At 30.9% G+C, this 19,236-nt stretch overlaps 2 protein-coding genes across 2 annotated transcripts; one reads left to right on the top strand and one right to left on the bottom strand.

The window, feature by feature from the left end:
• The first annotated feature begins 532 nt into the window (after positions 1-532).
• On the top strand, positions 533-1,181 carry LOC120283425. Its single transcript, XM_039290107.1, has one exon. The coding sequence runs from the start codon at positions 642-644 to the stop codon at positions 1,065-1,067; it is 426 nt and encodes a 141-aa protein (XP_039146041.1). The 5' UTR covers positions 533-641; the 3' UTR covers positions 1,068-1,181.
• Positions 1,182-4,218: 3,037 nt separating this feature from the next.
• LOC120283424 (very-long-chain aldehyde decarbonylase GL1-4-like) lies at positions 4,219-7,037 on the bottom strand. Its single transcript, XM_039290106.1, has 10 exons — positions 6,934-7,037; positions 6,614-6,834; positions 6,292-6,524; positions 5,969-6,188; positions 5,464-5,839; positions 5,282-5,389; positions 4,978-5,178; positions 4,819-4,917; positions 4,559-4,732; positions 4,219-4,479 (listed from the first exon to the last, which is right to left on the bottom strand). The coding sequence occupies exons 1-10, from the start codon at positions 6,991-6,993 to the stop codon at positions 4,318-4,320; spliced, it is 1,854 nt and encodes a 617-aa protein (XP_039146040.1). The 5' UTR covers positions 6,994-7,037; the 3' UTR covers positions 4,219-4,317.
• Between the last annotated feature and the right edge of the window lie 12,199 nt (positions 7,038-19,236).

Here is a 19,236-nt window from a genome sequence, read left to right as displayed (position 1 = left end):
TAAATATGGTTAAATCATTAACTTATGCTGGCCAAATATATCATATAAATTTTTAAAAATAATTTGTTTCCAAATAATGCTAAAAATAACCTAGGATTAATAAATAGATGGCCAAATTAACAAGAGAGCTAAATACCTAGTAATATTTCTTTTACCTATGCAGGTTCTATCACTATGCACATTGCACACGTGACATTGCCTGGTTGTGGTTGATCATTTTCCTTAACCCAAAAAGTGAAGGAAAAAATAAAAATTAAATTTGGTCCATCATTTGTTTTAAATAAATGACTCACATGCTCGCCAATGCATCTATATCTATACACGTAGGATACAAATCATGGCTTAAAAGTCTTATTAGAAAAAGAAAGGAAAACCAATTCATACCCACCCAACTTTCTCATTTGAAAGAAATAAATAGAAACCAAAACTTTGGGGCCTCCTTTTGTTGACCAAGCGACTTTGCCCTAGTCTGCAAATACAAAGTCAGCGTTCAAACTCTTCTCTACTCTCTCTTTTCTTGGGCCCTGTTCTTCCAATCTTCATCTATATAGACACAATCTCAACACCACCATTACCACCACCACCATCACCCTAAACTACTTCAAATTAACTGCCAAAACCTCCCCATTCCTCCTCAAGAAATGGCATCCCAAACCATCGAGAGTCATCGGGAAGGTGCAGAGATAGTAAAAGGTGACGCTGCTTGCAAGAAGAAGGCGGCCGAAGTGCTCGGAGAGCTCGGTCTTCCTAATGGTTTATTTCCATTGGATGACATTCAAGAATTTGGTTACAACCGCGCAGGTGGATTCATTTGGCTTGTCCAGAAGAAGAAGAAGGAACACACATTCAAGAAGATCAAACAAGTTGTGTCTTATGCCTCTGAGGTGACTGCCTTTGTTGAGAAGGGAAAGATGATGAAGATCAGCGGAGTGAAGACTAGAGAGCTTCTTCTTTGGCTGTCTGTTGTGGAGATGTACATTGAGGATCCTTCTTCTGGGAAGATCACCTTCAAGACCGGCACTGGCCTCTCTGATAGCTTCCCTGTGTCTGCTTTTGAGCTTGAGTAGAGAGATACACTTAAGCTCTTTTATCTTCATCGATCATATGCATTTTGTTTCTTTATTTTTGTTTATGATTGTACGTGTGTAAACTTCTGATCCATTTATAAATTTACTTTTGAAGAATAAGTCTCTCCTTAATTTGTTTTATAGAAGATACATGAAAAATATATGGATATATTGATATTTCTTTGCTTTTGCTTTCGTTTGTGCTGATGTGGATAGGATCAGTACTGCTCTTTCTAAGCCCAAAAAGAACAAGAATTTATGAGTTTCCCTGTTTATACTTGTGAAGAACAATTGCATAATAGCTTCTTCTTCTTCAGATTCTTCTTAGATGAAGGGCCATGAAGAACTACAAAGAAGTTTTCACTTTTGAGACCCATGCATTATTAATACTGTACATCTATATATATATAAATGTATATATTTGAACAATATAGAATAATCCCTTATTTGTGACGGTCTCATTAACAAGAAAGTAGCATTTCTTCTCTAGATGCAGTGACGTAGCATAAAGTTGAGGCGGAGAACTCTGTAGTTATTGGTGGACGTGTTAAGCATGTATTATTTGGTTATTTTGAAGTCAAATCCTTAACGTTACTTTAAGTGGGCTATTTTAACTTTTAAGACCACATACTCGCAACTAGACCTATCCAAGAGCCGGTTTAATTTTACGTCTACATTTGCTACAGTGAAGTTTAATGTTAGAAAGCAAAAGTATTCAAATCATTCAAACGTCTTATACGCTCTATGTTAATATATATATATATATATATATATAATATCTCATGTACCTTTGTATAAAACAAATAAGAGACTTATTCCTAAATATATATATAAATGAAAAAGCCTACTTTGCCCCAAATTTAACTCTTATTCATAAGACCAAGAATTTGACTTTAGTAACTGAATTTGAACGGTTATTGCATATAATTTCATTTAACAAAATAAATATCAGAAATAAAAAATAATATAATAATATAATTACAATTTAAATATACAATTGCGGGTGTCATACTTGCTCGATATGCAATTGAGTGGGCGCTTTATTTGATGTATTTGCGTTTTCTAAAACTTGTGTCGATGATTGGAAAGACCTATTTTTCCAAAACTACACTACAATCCATCTACTCTAGTATGCATATTAATTATATTGTAAATGTCATATGATGAACTTAAATTTTTTTAAATTACTAAAATTTCTATAAATTTTTACCATTTTTCATTTTCTCACAAATTTTATTAAAATTTTGTTAGTCTTTAAGAAATAAGAATACTTTTAACAAGTGGGATCTAAAATGAATGAATGGCCAACCTGGGTGGGCACAAAGCCACGACTTGAGGTAACAGCCGCACATTTAGATTGGACATTCATATGAAAAAAACAATTATTATCACACCCTTTTAAATATAGAAAAAAAATCTAAATATTAAATATTTTCTGATTCCTTGTAGTGCTGCCATAGGGCCCCTTAGTTACTCTCTTATTTGTTTTCCTTCCAAAATATAATTGAGAATTTAGGATTTAATATATATATATATATATATATAAATATATGTGAGGTAGCTTATGCACATTGCTAAAAAAAGAATAAACCATATTTATTAGAGAAAATCAAGAGTAAAAAATAATAACAAAAATAAGACAATAGAACAAGTAAATATTGTTTATGATGAGACTATAGTAAGTTCTTTCTAATTTAAATAATTTCTTTTAAAAAATTTATATAATGTATAATTTAGCTTTGATATGGCATTATATTTTGCGGCATGGAAAAAAAATGTAAAACTCTATTTAAAAAAAAAACTTAAATCATGCATGTATGGGATATTAAAAGGGTTGGTTTTTTTTGAATTTCTCACACTATTATGTATTTATTGTATTAGTACAATTATTTTTTACAAAACTACTTTGTTATTCAGTTACTTAAGGAATTGTGAATGTATCACGTATATATGGATGAATCGCATTCTATAATAAAAGAAGAGTACAACACGTGCCATTAGTATGAATAAATATAGCAGTTCATTAGGTACGGCAACTGATAAAACAAAAATGCAACAAAACAATAAAATACAACTGGAAGACTATAAAATTAATTATAACACAAAGATAAAGAAGGAATCTCAAGGAAACAACAAAAGATAACCTCATGAGGGCAAGGGGTACAAGAAAGGAACCCCAATCCTCCTAACTGCTAAGCTATTATTTTTCAATAAGCTTGCGGTTTTGTATACACATTGGGCAACTCTTTGTAAGTGTGCAATTGATTTTGGGAAAGAGAAGCGGGGCGAACTCACTAAAGACCCAGGGATGTGCACAAGTCTCGGTGGAATAAATGGGGATGGGGCCGCGCTCACATGGGTGCTGGAACCACCCATACACAATCACTATTTATAACTCCCAGAAATGTGCCATCAGCCGAGAATCGAGCTCTCACCACTCGGTGAGAGCTCTATCGGCGACCCGTGTACCAATAGACCCAAAGGTCGTTGGCAAGTGTGCAATTGATTTGTCCCCAGCCAAGTTTGGGATGTGACAGTACATGGTGCATGCTTGCAGCTCCTGGGCAATTGGGCGTAGCCTTGTCTCAACAAACTGCTATGGCACCAACGAAGTTTTGGAAGCCACACTCTCACCATCTTCTCCTTTGATAGAAGCTTAAGGGGCGTTCATTTTTGGGGAACTGGGGAAAATGAGGGAAGTCATCTGACTTCTCCCTATCTTTGATGTTTATTTGTCCTGAAGTAGATTTTGAATTAAACTATCTCAGTAAATTTTATATTGATGTGAAGGGAAATGAGCCAATTTATAAAAACTCACTTCCCTTCACTTCTAAAGTCCTTTTTGAACTCATAGAACTCCATCTAACGCTTAAACTCTCCGGTTTCATTCTCACTTTCTGACAAATGAACACCAGAAGTAATATTGGAATTGATATCACTCTCCCCTATTAAAAAAAGTGACACTTTCTCCACTTCACCACTTCAGATCACTTCCCCTAAAATAAACACAACACTTGGGTTTTTTAACATGAATGAAATGAAGGAATGAATGAAATAATTCAGGTTTTCCATCTATGTAACTAGCTAGCTATTATATGAATTCTATCTTTCGAGATCTTAGCTTTTGTCAAAAACTTGAGAACAACTCAGATTTAATTATAATACTGCCATTTAATTATACTGAAATTAAACTAGTACATAGATATATTTTGATAACAAATGATTGTAATGTTTCAATCATTTTTTCTGATCAAGATTGGGTTAAAGGGAGGAATCCATGTAGGATTGCAGCAGACCATACTTTCTCAATGTCAAGGATTGTGTCTCCACATTCATGTTCATTCCATCCTTCTAATGCATGAATTATCCCTGCGACTCGCCATGCGCTCATCACTCTTCTTGGCAGCCAATTCTGCCGTAATAGCAGAAAAACTGGTTCAGTTTCAGTAATAAAAGAAAAAATAATCTACATTATAATTGAGATGAATCACCTCACAAGAATGCATGTTCTCAAGCTCATCTGGGGTTTTCATGGCTGGGGTGGAGTAGTAAGTGCAATCCTTGCGAACTTTCCTCAAAGGAAACTTTGTGAAAGGTGCAAAGATTGTGCCTTTCGGTGCCATCATTTGCTCTGCATGATCAATTCCTTCTCCTATCAACCAAACCTGCGTGTTTTATTAATGAATCAATTACAGTAAAGCAAGTGGTCCTGCCAACTTGATAAAACTTGACACCGATCAAATTTTATCACCTGAGAAGTATAATTCCTTGAGAAAGTTAAATATCTTCCTGTTGATTCCGACATTCTTGACTTCAGATGATGAAAATCAGGCTTGCTTGTCATTGAAACCTGTCATCAATGAATTATTAGTAAAGACCGATAAAGAGATCAAAGTGAAAATTTGAGCACCTGTATTCCTTTTTTGCATAGTTCTGTTGCAATTGCACACCCAATCTTTGAGAGAGTTCCTGCAAGCAGTACTTGCTTTGTTCCGGATGGAATACTTCTGAGAACAACTGCTGCTGCTAAACCACTTCCATCAACAATTTTTAAATTCAATTTTGGGTGTTTCCTCAGATACAATTCACCGTTTCCATTGATTTCTCTGCCCTGCAAAGTTTGAAATAAATTAATTTCACTGCAGTAAAACATACAGTTATGCTTAATTAGCGTTTCATGATCAGAATTGAATAAATGAGAACAAACAGCCTGCCTGATTTAATAGTCCAAGACTCAAAACTCTAACTCCTCTGCAATCTGCCTGAAGAATAGCCTTCTCAATCAGATGATTGATTGCATCTTTCTCCCAAGATAATTCATACTGCATTTAATAGTAATTAATCAAATCAGTGAACATGTCTGAAACTTTAAGTTGCTCTTAATTTGATTTCTTACTTGGAAAGAATATCTGGGTATTGCCCATGTCTGCATTATCAGTTTCTTCAGTTTGTTTCTCTCAACAGTAAAACAAGAACCATAGATCCATGTAAATGCCATTGATATGAGTGACAACGGCCAAACCAACATCATGTACCACTTAGAATCATATGGTTTTGAAGACAAGGAAGGGAAACCAAAACGAAGATGATAAATAGATTGCAAGGTTGTAGGATGAGTTAGATGAACGACATCATATTTTTCTTCTTTTCCTTTGCGGGAAGTCTCATACAAACAATCAGAAGACTTGTCCATGGTGTTGTAAATGTAGTCATAAAAAGGCATGAACAGACAGTAATTTGTTCTAAACTGAGTATGATGAAGAGAGTGATACCTGATCAAATTAAAGTAGAAGTTATTAGTAAGAACATTTGGATTTTAATAAAAGATTTGAAGTTATTAGTAAGAACGTTTAGATTTGTATGTAAAGATTAAGGATTATAAAGATAAATGATGAACTTACGAGGGAGTGTACATGAGATACTTGAGAGGTGGGAAGACATTGAAGAACCAGTTAGGGACAAGCTCAAAGTTACAATGTCCCATGTTGTTCATGAAGTCAATGTACATTATATAGAACAAAAGAGCAAGAATGGAGCATGTTTTGGTGAAGATGGAGGTCAGCATTGGAATAGAGAAGAGAAAGTAGTACACTACATGCTCTGCAAATGGATGAATCACAGCTGCATGCAAAGCAGCAAAATTTATTAGTAATTTTTAATGAAAAAGACAACAAAAAATAAAGATTAAATGAAAAATTAAAGAAATCTATATAGGTATATATACAAGTGATGGGCTCAGTGACAATAGAAGCATGGTGGTGAGAGTGATAGCGAGAGTAGAGGAAGTGATGGTGAAGAGCTCTGTGGAACCAGTAGTAGAGGAACTCCACAGGGCCAGCATGGAGAAGCATGATGATGATCCAACCGTCCATTCTCCATATTGGAAGGTAGGTAGCATCCGTGATCGACATGTGACCCACGTAGAATAAAAGACCATTGAACAGGATCTGGTCATCCCTGTTCATCAACTAACCAACATTAATCTCATTATCTCTAATTTGTATATATGTAATATAATTTCATTGCTAAGAGAAAGAGAGAGAGACCAGTTTCTCTCACGGTCAACTTGGTCATAGTCGAGGCTTTTGTCAAGGATCCTGTGTTTGCTCCTCGTATTCTGGACACGGGATATGGAGATCCAGACCTGGTTGTGAAGCATTCTGAAGAGAAGAGAGGGGAGGATGGCTAGATATGTTAAGTCTACATCCCATCCATCTCTCATGGCCTTGTGAGCTCCATCCACCACCCATGGAGCCAACAGCAAGTACTGCAAGTCATCATTCATTCATAAAATATATTTATATATATATATATAAATGAATGGAAGTTGAAAGCTGAAAGAAAATATGTGAATATATACATATACCTTGAAGTTGCCAAGGCTTTGCCATGGCCACTGAGTTAAGTAGCCTGGTTTTGTTGCCATATATCGTTTCTTATATTATGGAGGGATGGAAGAGATGGTGAAGAAGCTGATATATATATATATAGCAAGGATTAAGACAGGGCAAATTAAGGGAAGAGGGTAAGGTGGTTAGGTGAAATTCAACAGTGTGTTACATCTTTAAATCCCTGCCAAGTTGTACATATTTATTGTTAAAAAATATATAACAATATTATATATGGAATCAGAGTCATCTGAATTGGAGTGTTGATGATGGCATGTTAGACCAACCAAATTGCCTCTGACGTGGGTGGCGCTAGTGTTTGCATGTGAATTGAATGTGGCATCTGGTTAGATGTAATTGAAAGTATAATAAATTTTATATTATAATATATTTATAAAATTTTATATTTTTAATGTAGTAAGTAACAAATCAAATGTTTTTTTTTTTTTTTTTGAATAAAGTGGATAAACCACTAATTTATTAAAAAGAAGGAAACAGAGGAGTACAGTAGAAAAGGTCGCGAAATAAAATAACAAACTGAAATCCTCACCAGGGATGAGGAAAACAGTGAGCAAAATCAAATGTTTTGTTAGACATATCTAGATTTTGTATTATAGGATTTTATGTTTGGTAAGAAATATTCGTTAATTTGAATTTGGTATATAATAGTCATCCAGAGTGATCAGTTTACTCTATATATCTTGCATGACTATTAAGTTTTATTAATTATAAAATACAAAATAATATTTTATTAATTATGAAATAAACAATTAGCTGTATATTTAATTATTTTAATATATTTTAATATTTTTATTGCTCTAATTCATTTTATATGTTTAATAATTAAATATAGTATATACTATCAATTATTTTTTAATGACAAGAAAATTATTTTATGTGGTTATCAAACACTATATAAATGTTATTAAATATATTTTTAATGTCTTTGACTATTTATAAATATATATCAAATAATCTTATTATAAAACCTTTTATAATTAATTATTTAATCATATTTTTTTAAAAAAAAAAACTAATATATTACCTTTACATGACAATCAAAATAAAATTTTGAATTGTAACTTTCACATTAAAAAAAACCATTATAATGCAAAAAAGTTTGAAATATTTATAATGAAGTGGTTTTGAATTATATTTTAAAACATATCTAAACCATAAAAATGAGTTAGTTTGAGACCTATTACAGATAATTTCAAAAAATAAGCAGAAAAAGAAAATTTAGACAACCATTTTAAAATTTAGTTATATATAAAATAAAATATTTTTTAAAGATTTTTTATAATTTTTAAATTAAAATATACAATTAATTTTAAATACTTCTATAAAAAATAAAATATTTTTTAGAAATATCAAATGATAGAAAATGGGCATTTTCATGTCTCATGTGACAATCACATGACTCATGGTGAGCATTTCAAATCCCATAGTTTGAAATAAGCCTAAATTGGGTATATTTCAAAATCCACCAAAAAAATGGGTGCAATGAGAGAATATAGGATTTTGAGAGAATCTTATAACTCCAAATAGTAGTTCCAAATTCCTTTAAACAAACAACACCAAAAAAGTATAGGGGAGAAAAGCAAAGATTTATACACTAATTTATTTAGAAGCAACGTTAATTAGTTAATCAAAAAAAAAATTTGTTAGTATTTGACATAAATTTAGAGAAAATGTAATTATTTAATTTGATATTGACCTTATTTATTAAAAAAAAATTATATGTGTATATATATGTGAGCAATTTTATCTTGGCTGGATGGAAACTCATGTTATTTAGTACCGTTGCAATATGCGAGTAATAGTACAATTAACTCTTATATGAAAGATCAAAAGTTCGACTTTTTTCTAAAATATAATTGAGAATTTGAGGTGTGTGTGGGACTGACATACCAAAACTTATTATGTCACTCATTTAATTACTAAAAAAATTTAACCATTGATTTTTACATTCTTAGAGACTGATATACTGGTTTCTAGTTAAGTGTCTTTTGTTGTTAAACACCTCATTTTGTGCAATTTAATATTAGTTGACAAGTCACATGCACGGTGAGTTGGGGCTATTGAATGCATCGTTAAAGATCAACCAAGGTTGTGGTAAATTGGCAATTGAATGCCAAAAAGATGAACTTAATTGATCTGACACCACCCATATATTAAAAGAGTTGTAATTTATTTCGTTCCTACGTAGGAGATTGAAAATTCAACTGACATCAAACTTAATATATAAGAATACATGACTTATTCATATTTTCCATGATTATCTATATTTTTCAAGAAAAAAAAGTGAACTTGAGAATTCATACCCAGATGTGATTTGAAGACTGATCATTTAAAAAATCCATGATTCCATCCCTTGTGTTTGCATTAATTTATACTGATGATGTAGCTTTAGGAATAATAATATGTTGACAAAAGGAAACACAATGCCTTTTGTATTGAAAAAATTGTTAATATTATTATTTTAATAAATATGGATAAATGATCGACTCTCAACATATGAGTTAAAATTTTTTCAAACCCTTTCATCTTTGTTTTTTTATAATGTGGATAAGTAATCTTAAACACATATTTTTTTTATTATTATAAATCACCTATGCATTGAGAGAGAGTCGAATTTTCGATCTATTGTATGGAAGTCATATGCCTTAATTGCTAACCTATTGTTGCGAAAACACTTTTGGCTTATAAGAGAAATGAAATATCACCTCTCTTATTACAAAGATAGTTTAATAGAAATAGAGGTTCCAATTCTTAATTTTTACTCCCTTTAGTCTTTTTATTTTTATTTTTTTCATTTTAACTAAATCACATGTTAAGAAAGTTAGTTGAAATTAGTTGGTAATCTAAAATTTATAAAAATTATATTAACTTTATAAAATTACTTTTATTTAAATATGCTTTAAAATATGTGTAATTAAATATAATTTATTGAAAGTTGTAAAAGTATATTAAATATAAAAAGTAAATTTGAAAAAAAATAAATAATATTTAATACTTTACAAATTTTTAAATGGACAAATAAAAATAACTAATTTTTTTTAAAATGGGACAAGAAAAAAAAAATCAGATAGAGTATTTTAGGAAAATAAAATACTAATTTTTAATCATAAAAATAGTATGGGGAAGAGTGTAAAATGTGAATGGTTATCCCTTTTATTGTTTTCTTAAATAATGCAATTAATCGGAACATGTAAATTTGCCTCAATCACATGTATGAACTATCATTTAATGCAAAAGTAAGTAGTTGATAGCTATGCATCCAAGATGCAGGTTTGGTGAACGCTGGACAAAGTTATTAACTGATATGAATATGCGAAGCAAATTAACTAAATCATCAAAGTTGGTTGATATAGACGCAAGTGTACATACCAATCGTGTAATATAAATGTGTAAAGTAAGATATCGTTCCACAAAGAAGAATGAAAATACTAGTAGTAACCCTAATTCTGAAAATTAGCCTAATCAATTGAATGATGTATGTATGAACAAAAGAGAATAAAGTAAGAAATAAAGAAATAAAATATGAGAGAAATCAAGAAAAGAAACGATGTTCGGGTATAGCATCCCTCTAAGGTTTGATAAGGTGCAGAACAAAGGTCGTATAAATATGCAAGCCTATTTGAGCCAAGAGATTTTCTGATTATACCAAACCCCTCGGTAGAGGGTGAAGAGTAACTAAATCAGTGGAGAGCTAATACAATCATCCACACAATCGCATTAATACTCTATGAAACCTCATTGTGGGATTACCTACTTAATCTCTTAAGTAGGTAATCCCTCTTATGAAGAGAGATTACTCCTAATCCGAATACAAAGTAGAGGTTTGATTTCTCCTAAAATCTACTTATTAATTCACTCGGGAGATTTGAGAGAGACAGAGTCTCTAAGGTACCCTATGTCTAGGCTCACTCACAATTCCCTCGAATCACCGCATGTCTATGCTATTAGAGAAAACAATCAAGCATTCAAACACGCAATTAGACTTAAATATAATAGATTGCAATAGAGAAAATAAGTAAATTACATAAATCTAACAACCCATATCAAAGAGTAAACCCTAGAGTTCACTATGTCCAAACATCTACAAATTAGCCTTCCATTAGTGGAGGGCAATCATTCAACAAGCAAGATACGATGAGAAACATTAAAAGCATAAAAACCCCTTTTTTTAATCATGTCGTAGGTGAATTGTCGAAAAAACCCTAGGAAAGCTTCCACGCATAGCGCCAAGGTGAGCTTGGCAGCTACGATCTCCTATCCCCTTGAATGTGGATCAAATCTCTTCTATAATCACCCTTTGAGCCTTGGAGATTCGTCTCCTTCTTCTCCTTGCTTCGCCTCCAAGAAAAGAGTGAAAGAAAAACTAAAGAATGCCCTAAAAATCCTCATTAGATCTATTTATACTCGGCTTCTTACAAGCGTAAGCATGTGGCCGTAAGGAGCTAGAGCACATGGGTTGTGAGCCTCATGGAGCTTTATAGGATCACTTACGCCCGTAAGTTCGGTCCGTAAGGTTTTCTGTCTGTGTTATGGTCCAGCTTAAGGTCGTAAGCGTTGGACCATAAGGTTCTCTGTGTTGCCCCTTGCGCCTGCTTTTACGGGTTTATGCTCTGGTCATAAACTCCTCTGGATGGTCCTTACGGGCATAGTTGCGAGCGTAAGTCCTACCCATAAGGTCCTCTGATTTGACTCTGAACTCCTCCTTACGAGCATAAGCATGCCCACAATGTTCTCTAGATTGTGTTTACGGTCGTAAGTTAGACTATAAGCTACTCGTAAGCCTCCTAGTTTGCCATGTCCTTGTTTAATCGATGCCGAGAGAGCTCCAACTTCTTCGTTTAAGAACTGAAATACTTCTTTGGTTCTTTCTCATCTTTAAGTACTGCCCAAAGCCTGAGAATGCAAGGCACACTAGATTTAGGATCAAATTCCAAAATATACTTCAAATACAAGCCAAATTAGTGTACATAATGATACAAAATACATGCATGAATGTTATACACTCATCATTGCCAAACAATATACAAGTAATCAATTTGTTATGAAGTTTATGTTGGACACAAAAGGAGCCATGCATGAGACAATAAATGAAGGTTACCTACTACTTGCCCTCCGTCTGGTTTTTTTTACTCAGATTCAAAAAATTAATTAAATTTAGTTGATAATATAAAATTTATAAAAATTACATTACCTTTTCAAAATCACTTTTATTTAAAATATGCTTAAAAAAATATGTAGTTGAATATAATTTATTAGAAGTTGTAGAAGTATATTAAATATGAAGGGTAAATTAAAAAATAATATTTAATATTTTTCAAATTTTTAAATGGACAAATAAAAAAACAAAAAAAAATCTCTAAAATGTGACAAGTAAAAAAGGACATAAGAAAATACTTTAAAACACCAAATGATTTTACTTTAGAAGAAATGGTCGCATATTTGACAAAGCAGAGGGAAAGGAAATGAGGCATGGTCCTATGCACTTGCTTTCTATATAAAACGAAAAAAGTGAAAAAAACGCAATCAATCACCGAACTATGTAGAATAAGCTATTTTGGTCAGTGAAAAACATATCCTCCATTTAACTTCATCGCTCTATGTCAGTTCCCACAACCATTTAATCTAATAAAAAAATATGTTCTCTGTGGACGTTTGTAAAGAGTTTGCAGAGAACGAAAAATAAAAGAGAACGACATAAGAGAGAGATAGAGATAAGGGTGAAGATTGAGAGAAGGCATGCAATAGTAGGGAAGAACAATGCTAGGTTGTATTTTGTTCTGAATGGATAAATAGGTTGGTTGATTGGTTTTTAAAAAAAAAATTCTGCAAGGGTGGTGGGGGGAAAGTTGGGTGCTAATTAGATTTGATAGTTGTGATCAATAGGTTACTGTTGAGATGGTGATCGAATGGTAGTGATGCAATCATTGTTCATCTACAATATTGTTCATTGTACTGTTCACACTATGGATGATGTGCAACTGCACAGACATCCTTAGTAGATTGATCTTCTATATAATATATATAGTTAGATAATAAGAAATAAGAGAAACAACACAAGAGAGGGAAGAGAAAGAGAACGAGATTGGATTGGATGAGGTTCAAATTATTATAATATTCTTTAGGGGAAGCCGCTGTCCAACAATTCTTAGAGATGTCCTTAGAAGACATAAGTTCATATATATATATGGGGACCACTGTCATCTACAAATGTTCATAGATAAAAAAAATCTTTAAACGTTCAAAGATCCACTACCCGAATTCAAATAGAACAACTAGAAGACATGGGGTGCTGCAATTATTTTTGTAAACAGTGCAAAAGTAGGATAAATAGTAAATACTATTTTATAAATGGCACTGTTAAGTGGGATTTATAATGCACATTGTTCAAACGTTAAACAATGGAAGCAATCATCAATCCAAACAGTAATCCCATGATCCGGTCAGCCCAAGCTTATTTGCACCCCAAAAGAAAGGGCTTTTTTCCAAATTGGTACTAATTTTTTTAAATATTGTCAAAATCATCCTAGGATTATTTTATTTGTCAAAATGACCATAGAGCCATCATATTAATACCCAGTCAGCATCCATGTGCTGACTGAGCATTTTTAAATTAAAAAAAAAATCTTATTTTTACATTTTAACCTCTTATCTCTTTTATAATTATTTAAATAACTTATCTGTGACCTTTTATAACCCAATTTTTTTTAAAAAAATTGTTATTAACATATAACATTATTTAAAATTAGAATTATTATTATCAATTATTTTAAATTATTTTAATAATATTTTGATTATTATTAGAGTGGTAATTATTTAAAATTATTTAAAATTATTTTAGTGATGAAATCTGTCCAGATCATGACTTTGATTTGAGTGCACTCGAGTGATCAAGTGATTAAGTAGTAGTGTTGGAGGTGGGTCGTCCTAGCGACTGTGGCATCCGAGCGTGATGCCCTCACCACATCACTTGGCATCACATAAAACCCTTTCAGGTCAAGTTTTGTCGAACAGACAAAACCTGGTGCCCTAGGGACAAGCGTCACCACCGCAATGGATATCATCGCGCGCGCGGCCCTCAGTGCACCTAAACAAAGGAACACCAGCGCACTGCAACGGATGGCGGAGCACCATTTGGGTCTACTCGTGTCAAAATATTATTAAAATAATTTTAAATAATAATTAATAATAATGATTATTCTAATTTCAAATAATATTTTCTATTTTAATAACATTTTTTTTAGAATTTTGGGATAAAAAAGGCCACAAATAAGTTATTTAAATAATTATAAAATAAATGAGTGGTTAAAATGTAAAAAATAAAAAAAAATTAATTTAAAAATACCCAATCAGCAGCTCAACATATGACTCATTATTGATGTGATGGTCCTAGGGCCATTTTGACAAATAAAATGGTCTTAGAATTATTTTGACAATATTAAAAAAATTGGACCTAATATGAAAAAAAAACCTCAAAAGAAATTATAAACACCCACACCCTCTACCCCGTCTACACAAATACAATATTTTAAGAACTGTTCACATATTTGTTGCATTCACACACACACACTCTCTCTCTCTCCCTCTCCCCCCTCTCTCTCTCTCTCTCTCTCTCTCTCTCTCTCGTATTTTGTGTTTTTATCTCTCTCTATTATTTTTTACAAAGGCCAGTTTTACGGCAGGAGAAAGGATAACCAAAGTTGAAGTAAAAAGTCATTCATCATTAATTCCTTCCTTGCTTTAATAATAGTTCACTTTAGTTCTTACAACTAATCTCATTTAAACCATGAAAGTAGAAGATTCCATCACAATAATACGCTGGACAATTCACATGGCATATGAGTTGTCGGATTTATTACTGAATAAGTTACACAGAATGACTAACTTGTATACTATGGTGTTGTGTGGGGACCAATAGGTCAATATATATATATTAGAAAAAACTATTAATTTAATAATATCAATAGAATTATTGCCCGGCTAGTAATTATTGATAGTATTATTGCCAGTTAGTAACAAATTAATGTAAAGATTGATTTATACATAGTAATGGGGTAAATTTTTTTGGCAGAACACCAAACTGTGATTTTTTTTCATTTTGGAGTCCAAATTTTAATTAGAATCAAATGATTACTCAACTTCAATTTTGTTTTTCCATGTGGTTATCTGAGAGATTTCAGATTTTTTTTATGATGTAGATGTTAAAAATTCTCTGTCAGAACATACATGACACACCATCCATCTAATTAGCAATTCCGTTTCATTTGCTGATAGAAAATTTTTAACATTACATCATCGAAAATAAACTGGATTCTCTCAGGTGACCACACAATGAAATAAAATTAAAATTAGATAACTGTTTTTATTCAAATTGAAGTTTGTATACAAAAATTAAAAAAAAAATTATAGTTTGGTGTCTTATTATAAATTTACCCCATAATAATATTATAATTTGAGGACTAAATATAATTTTTTAATAAAATATAGATAAGTCATATATTAAAAAAATATATAAGCGTGAATATTTCAACACATCTGTATTATACTCACACTATATATGAGTAGATGTTTAAATCTTCCTCACCGATAAAAATGCAAACATCCCCAAAAAATCTGTACCAAAAGTCTAAGAGGTGGTAGACCAAATACATTTTTTCTATATAGTTTGAGAATTATTGGTGTACTTCCCACCTACAACATGACTGTACAAGATTAAACAAATGAAATAAATTTCTTTAGACAAATACAATTATAACTTCTTTTATTAAATAATCAAATATTAATATATTAATACCATCATAACAAATATACCCGCCGGTCGAGTTTATTTCTTTTTCTCTTTTTTCTTGTCTTGCTTTTGTTCTGTCTTGCTCATTGTTCTCCTCATCTCTGGTAAAAATTTCAATTAGTTTTTTACTCTTAGTTTTTTTGTTCGTTATTATCTTTCTGTTGTATTTCTTTGTTCTTTTCTTATTTTAATAAATTTATAATTTATTTATTTTATTAAAAAAAATTATAACAAAAATACATTTGTATCTATATTACACAATGCGGTACAGGTAGTATGTTTAAAACGGATGAGTCCAATTATAATTTTACTTGTTTATTAGTTTTCAAAAGAGTTTAAACTACATTTTCCAGCGGCAACGTTGATGTTGTCATTTAATTCCCTCACATGACATCAGACACAACAAAGCAATATTAATTTCAACACATTAAATTGGCATATGAATGACATATGTGGGAAGTTGGGCTCTTCACCCTTTTGTGGTGGCACGGTAGTGCGGTACTACCTATTTAATTCCATGGCATGCATCACAGACAACAAAATAATACTTAATTTTAACATACTCAAGTTTTTGTTTTTACTTTGTAATTTTAATTAATTCATATAAAATTAAAAGAAATTGATTAAAACTAAATTTTATAAAATTATTTTTATTTAAAATATAATTTAATAAAATATGTAGTTCAATATGATTTATTGAAAGTTTTAAAATTATATTAAATATAAAAAATAAATTTTAAAAACTAATATTTAATGCCTTCATAAATTTTATAAATATGCCTTAAACAATTGAACATAACTTTTCAATTTTCAACTCAAATTTTGTTTTTTAGAAAAAAAAGACAACAATATCATTTGGAGAAATAATTAAACATATAATTCACAAAAAAACCTTCATCATAAAACATTAGAGTGCCAGAGTCGCTTGATGAGGTGGTTAGCATCACTAATTATGGATTTTTTGGAGAGAAAAATAATACAGTGAGAGTTCGAATCTCACATTGAAAAATTAACTCCAGAGGAGTTTAGCCTCTCATATGGACCCAATAACCCAATGTGAGGGTGTGTGATGTGTTAACTCCATGGGTGTCTTTTAACTAAACCAGAGGTTTGTCTCTAAAAAAAAAAAACTTAAAGTTGTGTTTGGTTATAAATATTTTGAGATAAATGAAATTTTATGAAATAGATAAAGGATATTCATTACAATGGTGTTGATCTTTATTTATATTTTTTATTTATTATTATCTTTATAATATAGAAAAACCACGACACATTCTATTATATCTCAATGAGGCAAATATTTTTACTGTTTGGCTATTATAATAATGACTGTTTAAAGAATACACTTGTGTGCATTTTTATTTATATCATTTATTATTATTATTTTTATTTTTATTATAATCTAGACAAACCACCTCACATTCTATTACACTTTAGTAAGTTAAATATTTTACTGCTAGGTTATTATGGTAATAACTGTTCAAAAACAATTTATATTAGGTTATAAGTAGGATAAATCACAAATGCAATTTGAAAAAAATATGAAAAAAAAAGAATAATTTACTCTTGCATCAGGCAAACTTAATCATACTAAATTTATTTAGAAATATGTGGATTGACTTAAATAATTGATTTATTTATAATTTTTAAATGTTGTTTTGGATAACTCTAAATAAATTCTTTTATCCAAGATATACCTATTTGCCAAGCAAAAGCAAGAAATCGAGAGTTTTTCAGTCACCTTTTCACAAGTATGAGTTTTCTTTTTTTAAAGATGGATAAATCACTTTAAATTAAAACATGAATATCATATTAGTTAATAAATTGATGGTTTATCTACTTTATTAAAAAAAAACAAAGAATATCATATTAGCAATGGCAGAGGATGCATCAATTTTATGGGTTAATTAGGGCTTCGTATGTATGGCCACTGAACATCAAAGAAAAAGATGAAGTCTTCTTCCTAGAATTTTACTCACAGTGCACAGCCTAACAAAACCACAAGAGAAATGGAGAAGACCTATAAGTGATTTTCAAAATAATATCCTTAGGCCGCAAAGAGATGTGACGTGAAAAGCAGCTGGTAGCAATTTTTTTCTTTCAAACACGAGCTGCTAGACTGGAAAATCATGTACAAGCTTTGGTGGTAAGGGCTACACACAACCACTACTTATATTTTCAAATATATATTCTTTAATTTTAATTGTTATTCGAACTCTCAATATTAATGAAAAATTTAATAAAGATCCAAATATTAATATTAGTAAACCACTTCATCATTGATAAAAGTAACCGGTGGTTGAGAGACTTTAAAAGTATGATAGATAGTAACTATTATTTTTTTATTTTAAAATTATATTGTAAGGACAAATGGTTTTTTTATATCAAAATTAACACATTAAAGATCTATTATTAAATTGTAAAGTCAAGTTTGTAAAGTAGTGGTGAATTAGAAATATGAAAATTTAGGGGGATAGTTTGAGGATTTTTTAAAGATGGGAGGAACTACTTTAAAATTTTTTAATATTTTGGAAAAAGTAATGTTGTGAATTATTTTTAAAAATCTGTATTATAAAATTGGTTCTAATTTTGTGCAATCTAGTGCATACAAAAACATTAGTGGCTCAACTATCACGCTTTAATTTACAAATTTTAATTTAAATAACCAATGCACACAATTACATTTATAAATAGCAACATAAACTATCATAAAGAGAATCGTAAAATTTGCATAATTAGAATTTTTATGTCTATGGAAAAAAGACCAAAGAACTCCATTATAATTAAGAAACAAAGTACAACAACACATAAAAAAGAAAAACCTTGTTTAATAAGATTATGTCAGTAATTTAATGTGTAGAACTTAATTCAAAGAGCAAATTGAGAATATAACCAGGATCTATATTCAAAATTCATGATCTCTATATAATCTCAATTAATGTTCATTATAATCTTCCCATCACAAATCTTTCTTAGAATTTTATCACATATATTTATAATATTTTATTAGATAATCTAGCAAATAATTCATAATTAACTTAGCGTGAAATTACGCAAATATTTCTAATTTTGCATTTAAATTTTCCTCTAGCTATTTACTCATGATTAGTCTTAGTCCATATTTCAACAAATGCTAGCTTTATTAAAGTAACTCAAGTCACTGACATTAAAATCTAATCTTATTTTAGATCTCTTAAACACATAAAATATGATATTAATATAATGAAACGGATTAAATTTCGTTAAAAAAATAGTGATGTTAGCCATCTAACTGCCGTTGTGTAGACAAAAAAAATAAATATTTTATACATGCCATATATAGGTCATTTGCAGGGACGGAACCAAGGGGGGGCTAGCAGGGGCTTCAGCCCCCCCTTGGCACCGGAGATATTCTTTGTTTGGCCGGAAAATACAGAATCAGCCCCCCTCGGGCCGGCCAGCAGCTCAATTAAACTTTGTAGTAGCTCACTCACAG

Source organism: Dioscorea cayenensis, chromosome 19 (genome assembly GCF_009730915.1).
Source record: "Dioscorea cayenensis subsp. rotundata cultivar TDr96_F1 chromosome 19, TDr96_F1_v2_PseudoChromosome.rev07_lg8_w22 25.fasta, whole genome shotgun sequence".
Classification (NCBI taxonomy): Eukaryota; Viridiplantae; Streptophyta; class Magnoliopsida; order Dioscoreales; family Dioscoreaceae; genus Dioscorea; species Dioscorea cayenensis.
The sequence above is the reverse complement of the archived record's forward strand: the minus strand, read 5'-3'. Positions and strand labels throughout refer to the sequence as shown.

Bases quoted from the DNA above. Each gene is read 5' to 3' on its own strand.
- LOC120283424 (XM_039290106.1), bottom strand. From the start codon at position 6,993: ATGGCAACAAAACCAGGCTACTTAACTCAGTGGCCATGGCAAAGCCTT. The intron at 6,189-6,291 runs GTATATATACCT...CTTTGCATGCAG, and splicing joins TGTCACTGAGCCCATCACTT to CTGTGATTCATCCATTTGCA. The intron at 4,918-4,977 runs GTGCTCAAATTT...CATTGATGACAG, and splicing joins TATGCAAAAAAGGAATACAG to GTTTCAATGACAAGCAAGCC.
- LOC120283425 (XM_039290107.1), top strand. From the start codon at position 642: ATGGCATCCCAAACCATCGAGAGTCATCGGGAAGGTGCAGAGATAGTA.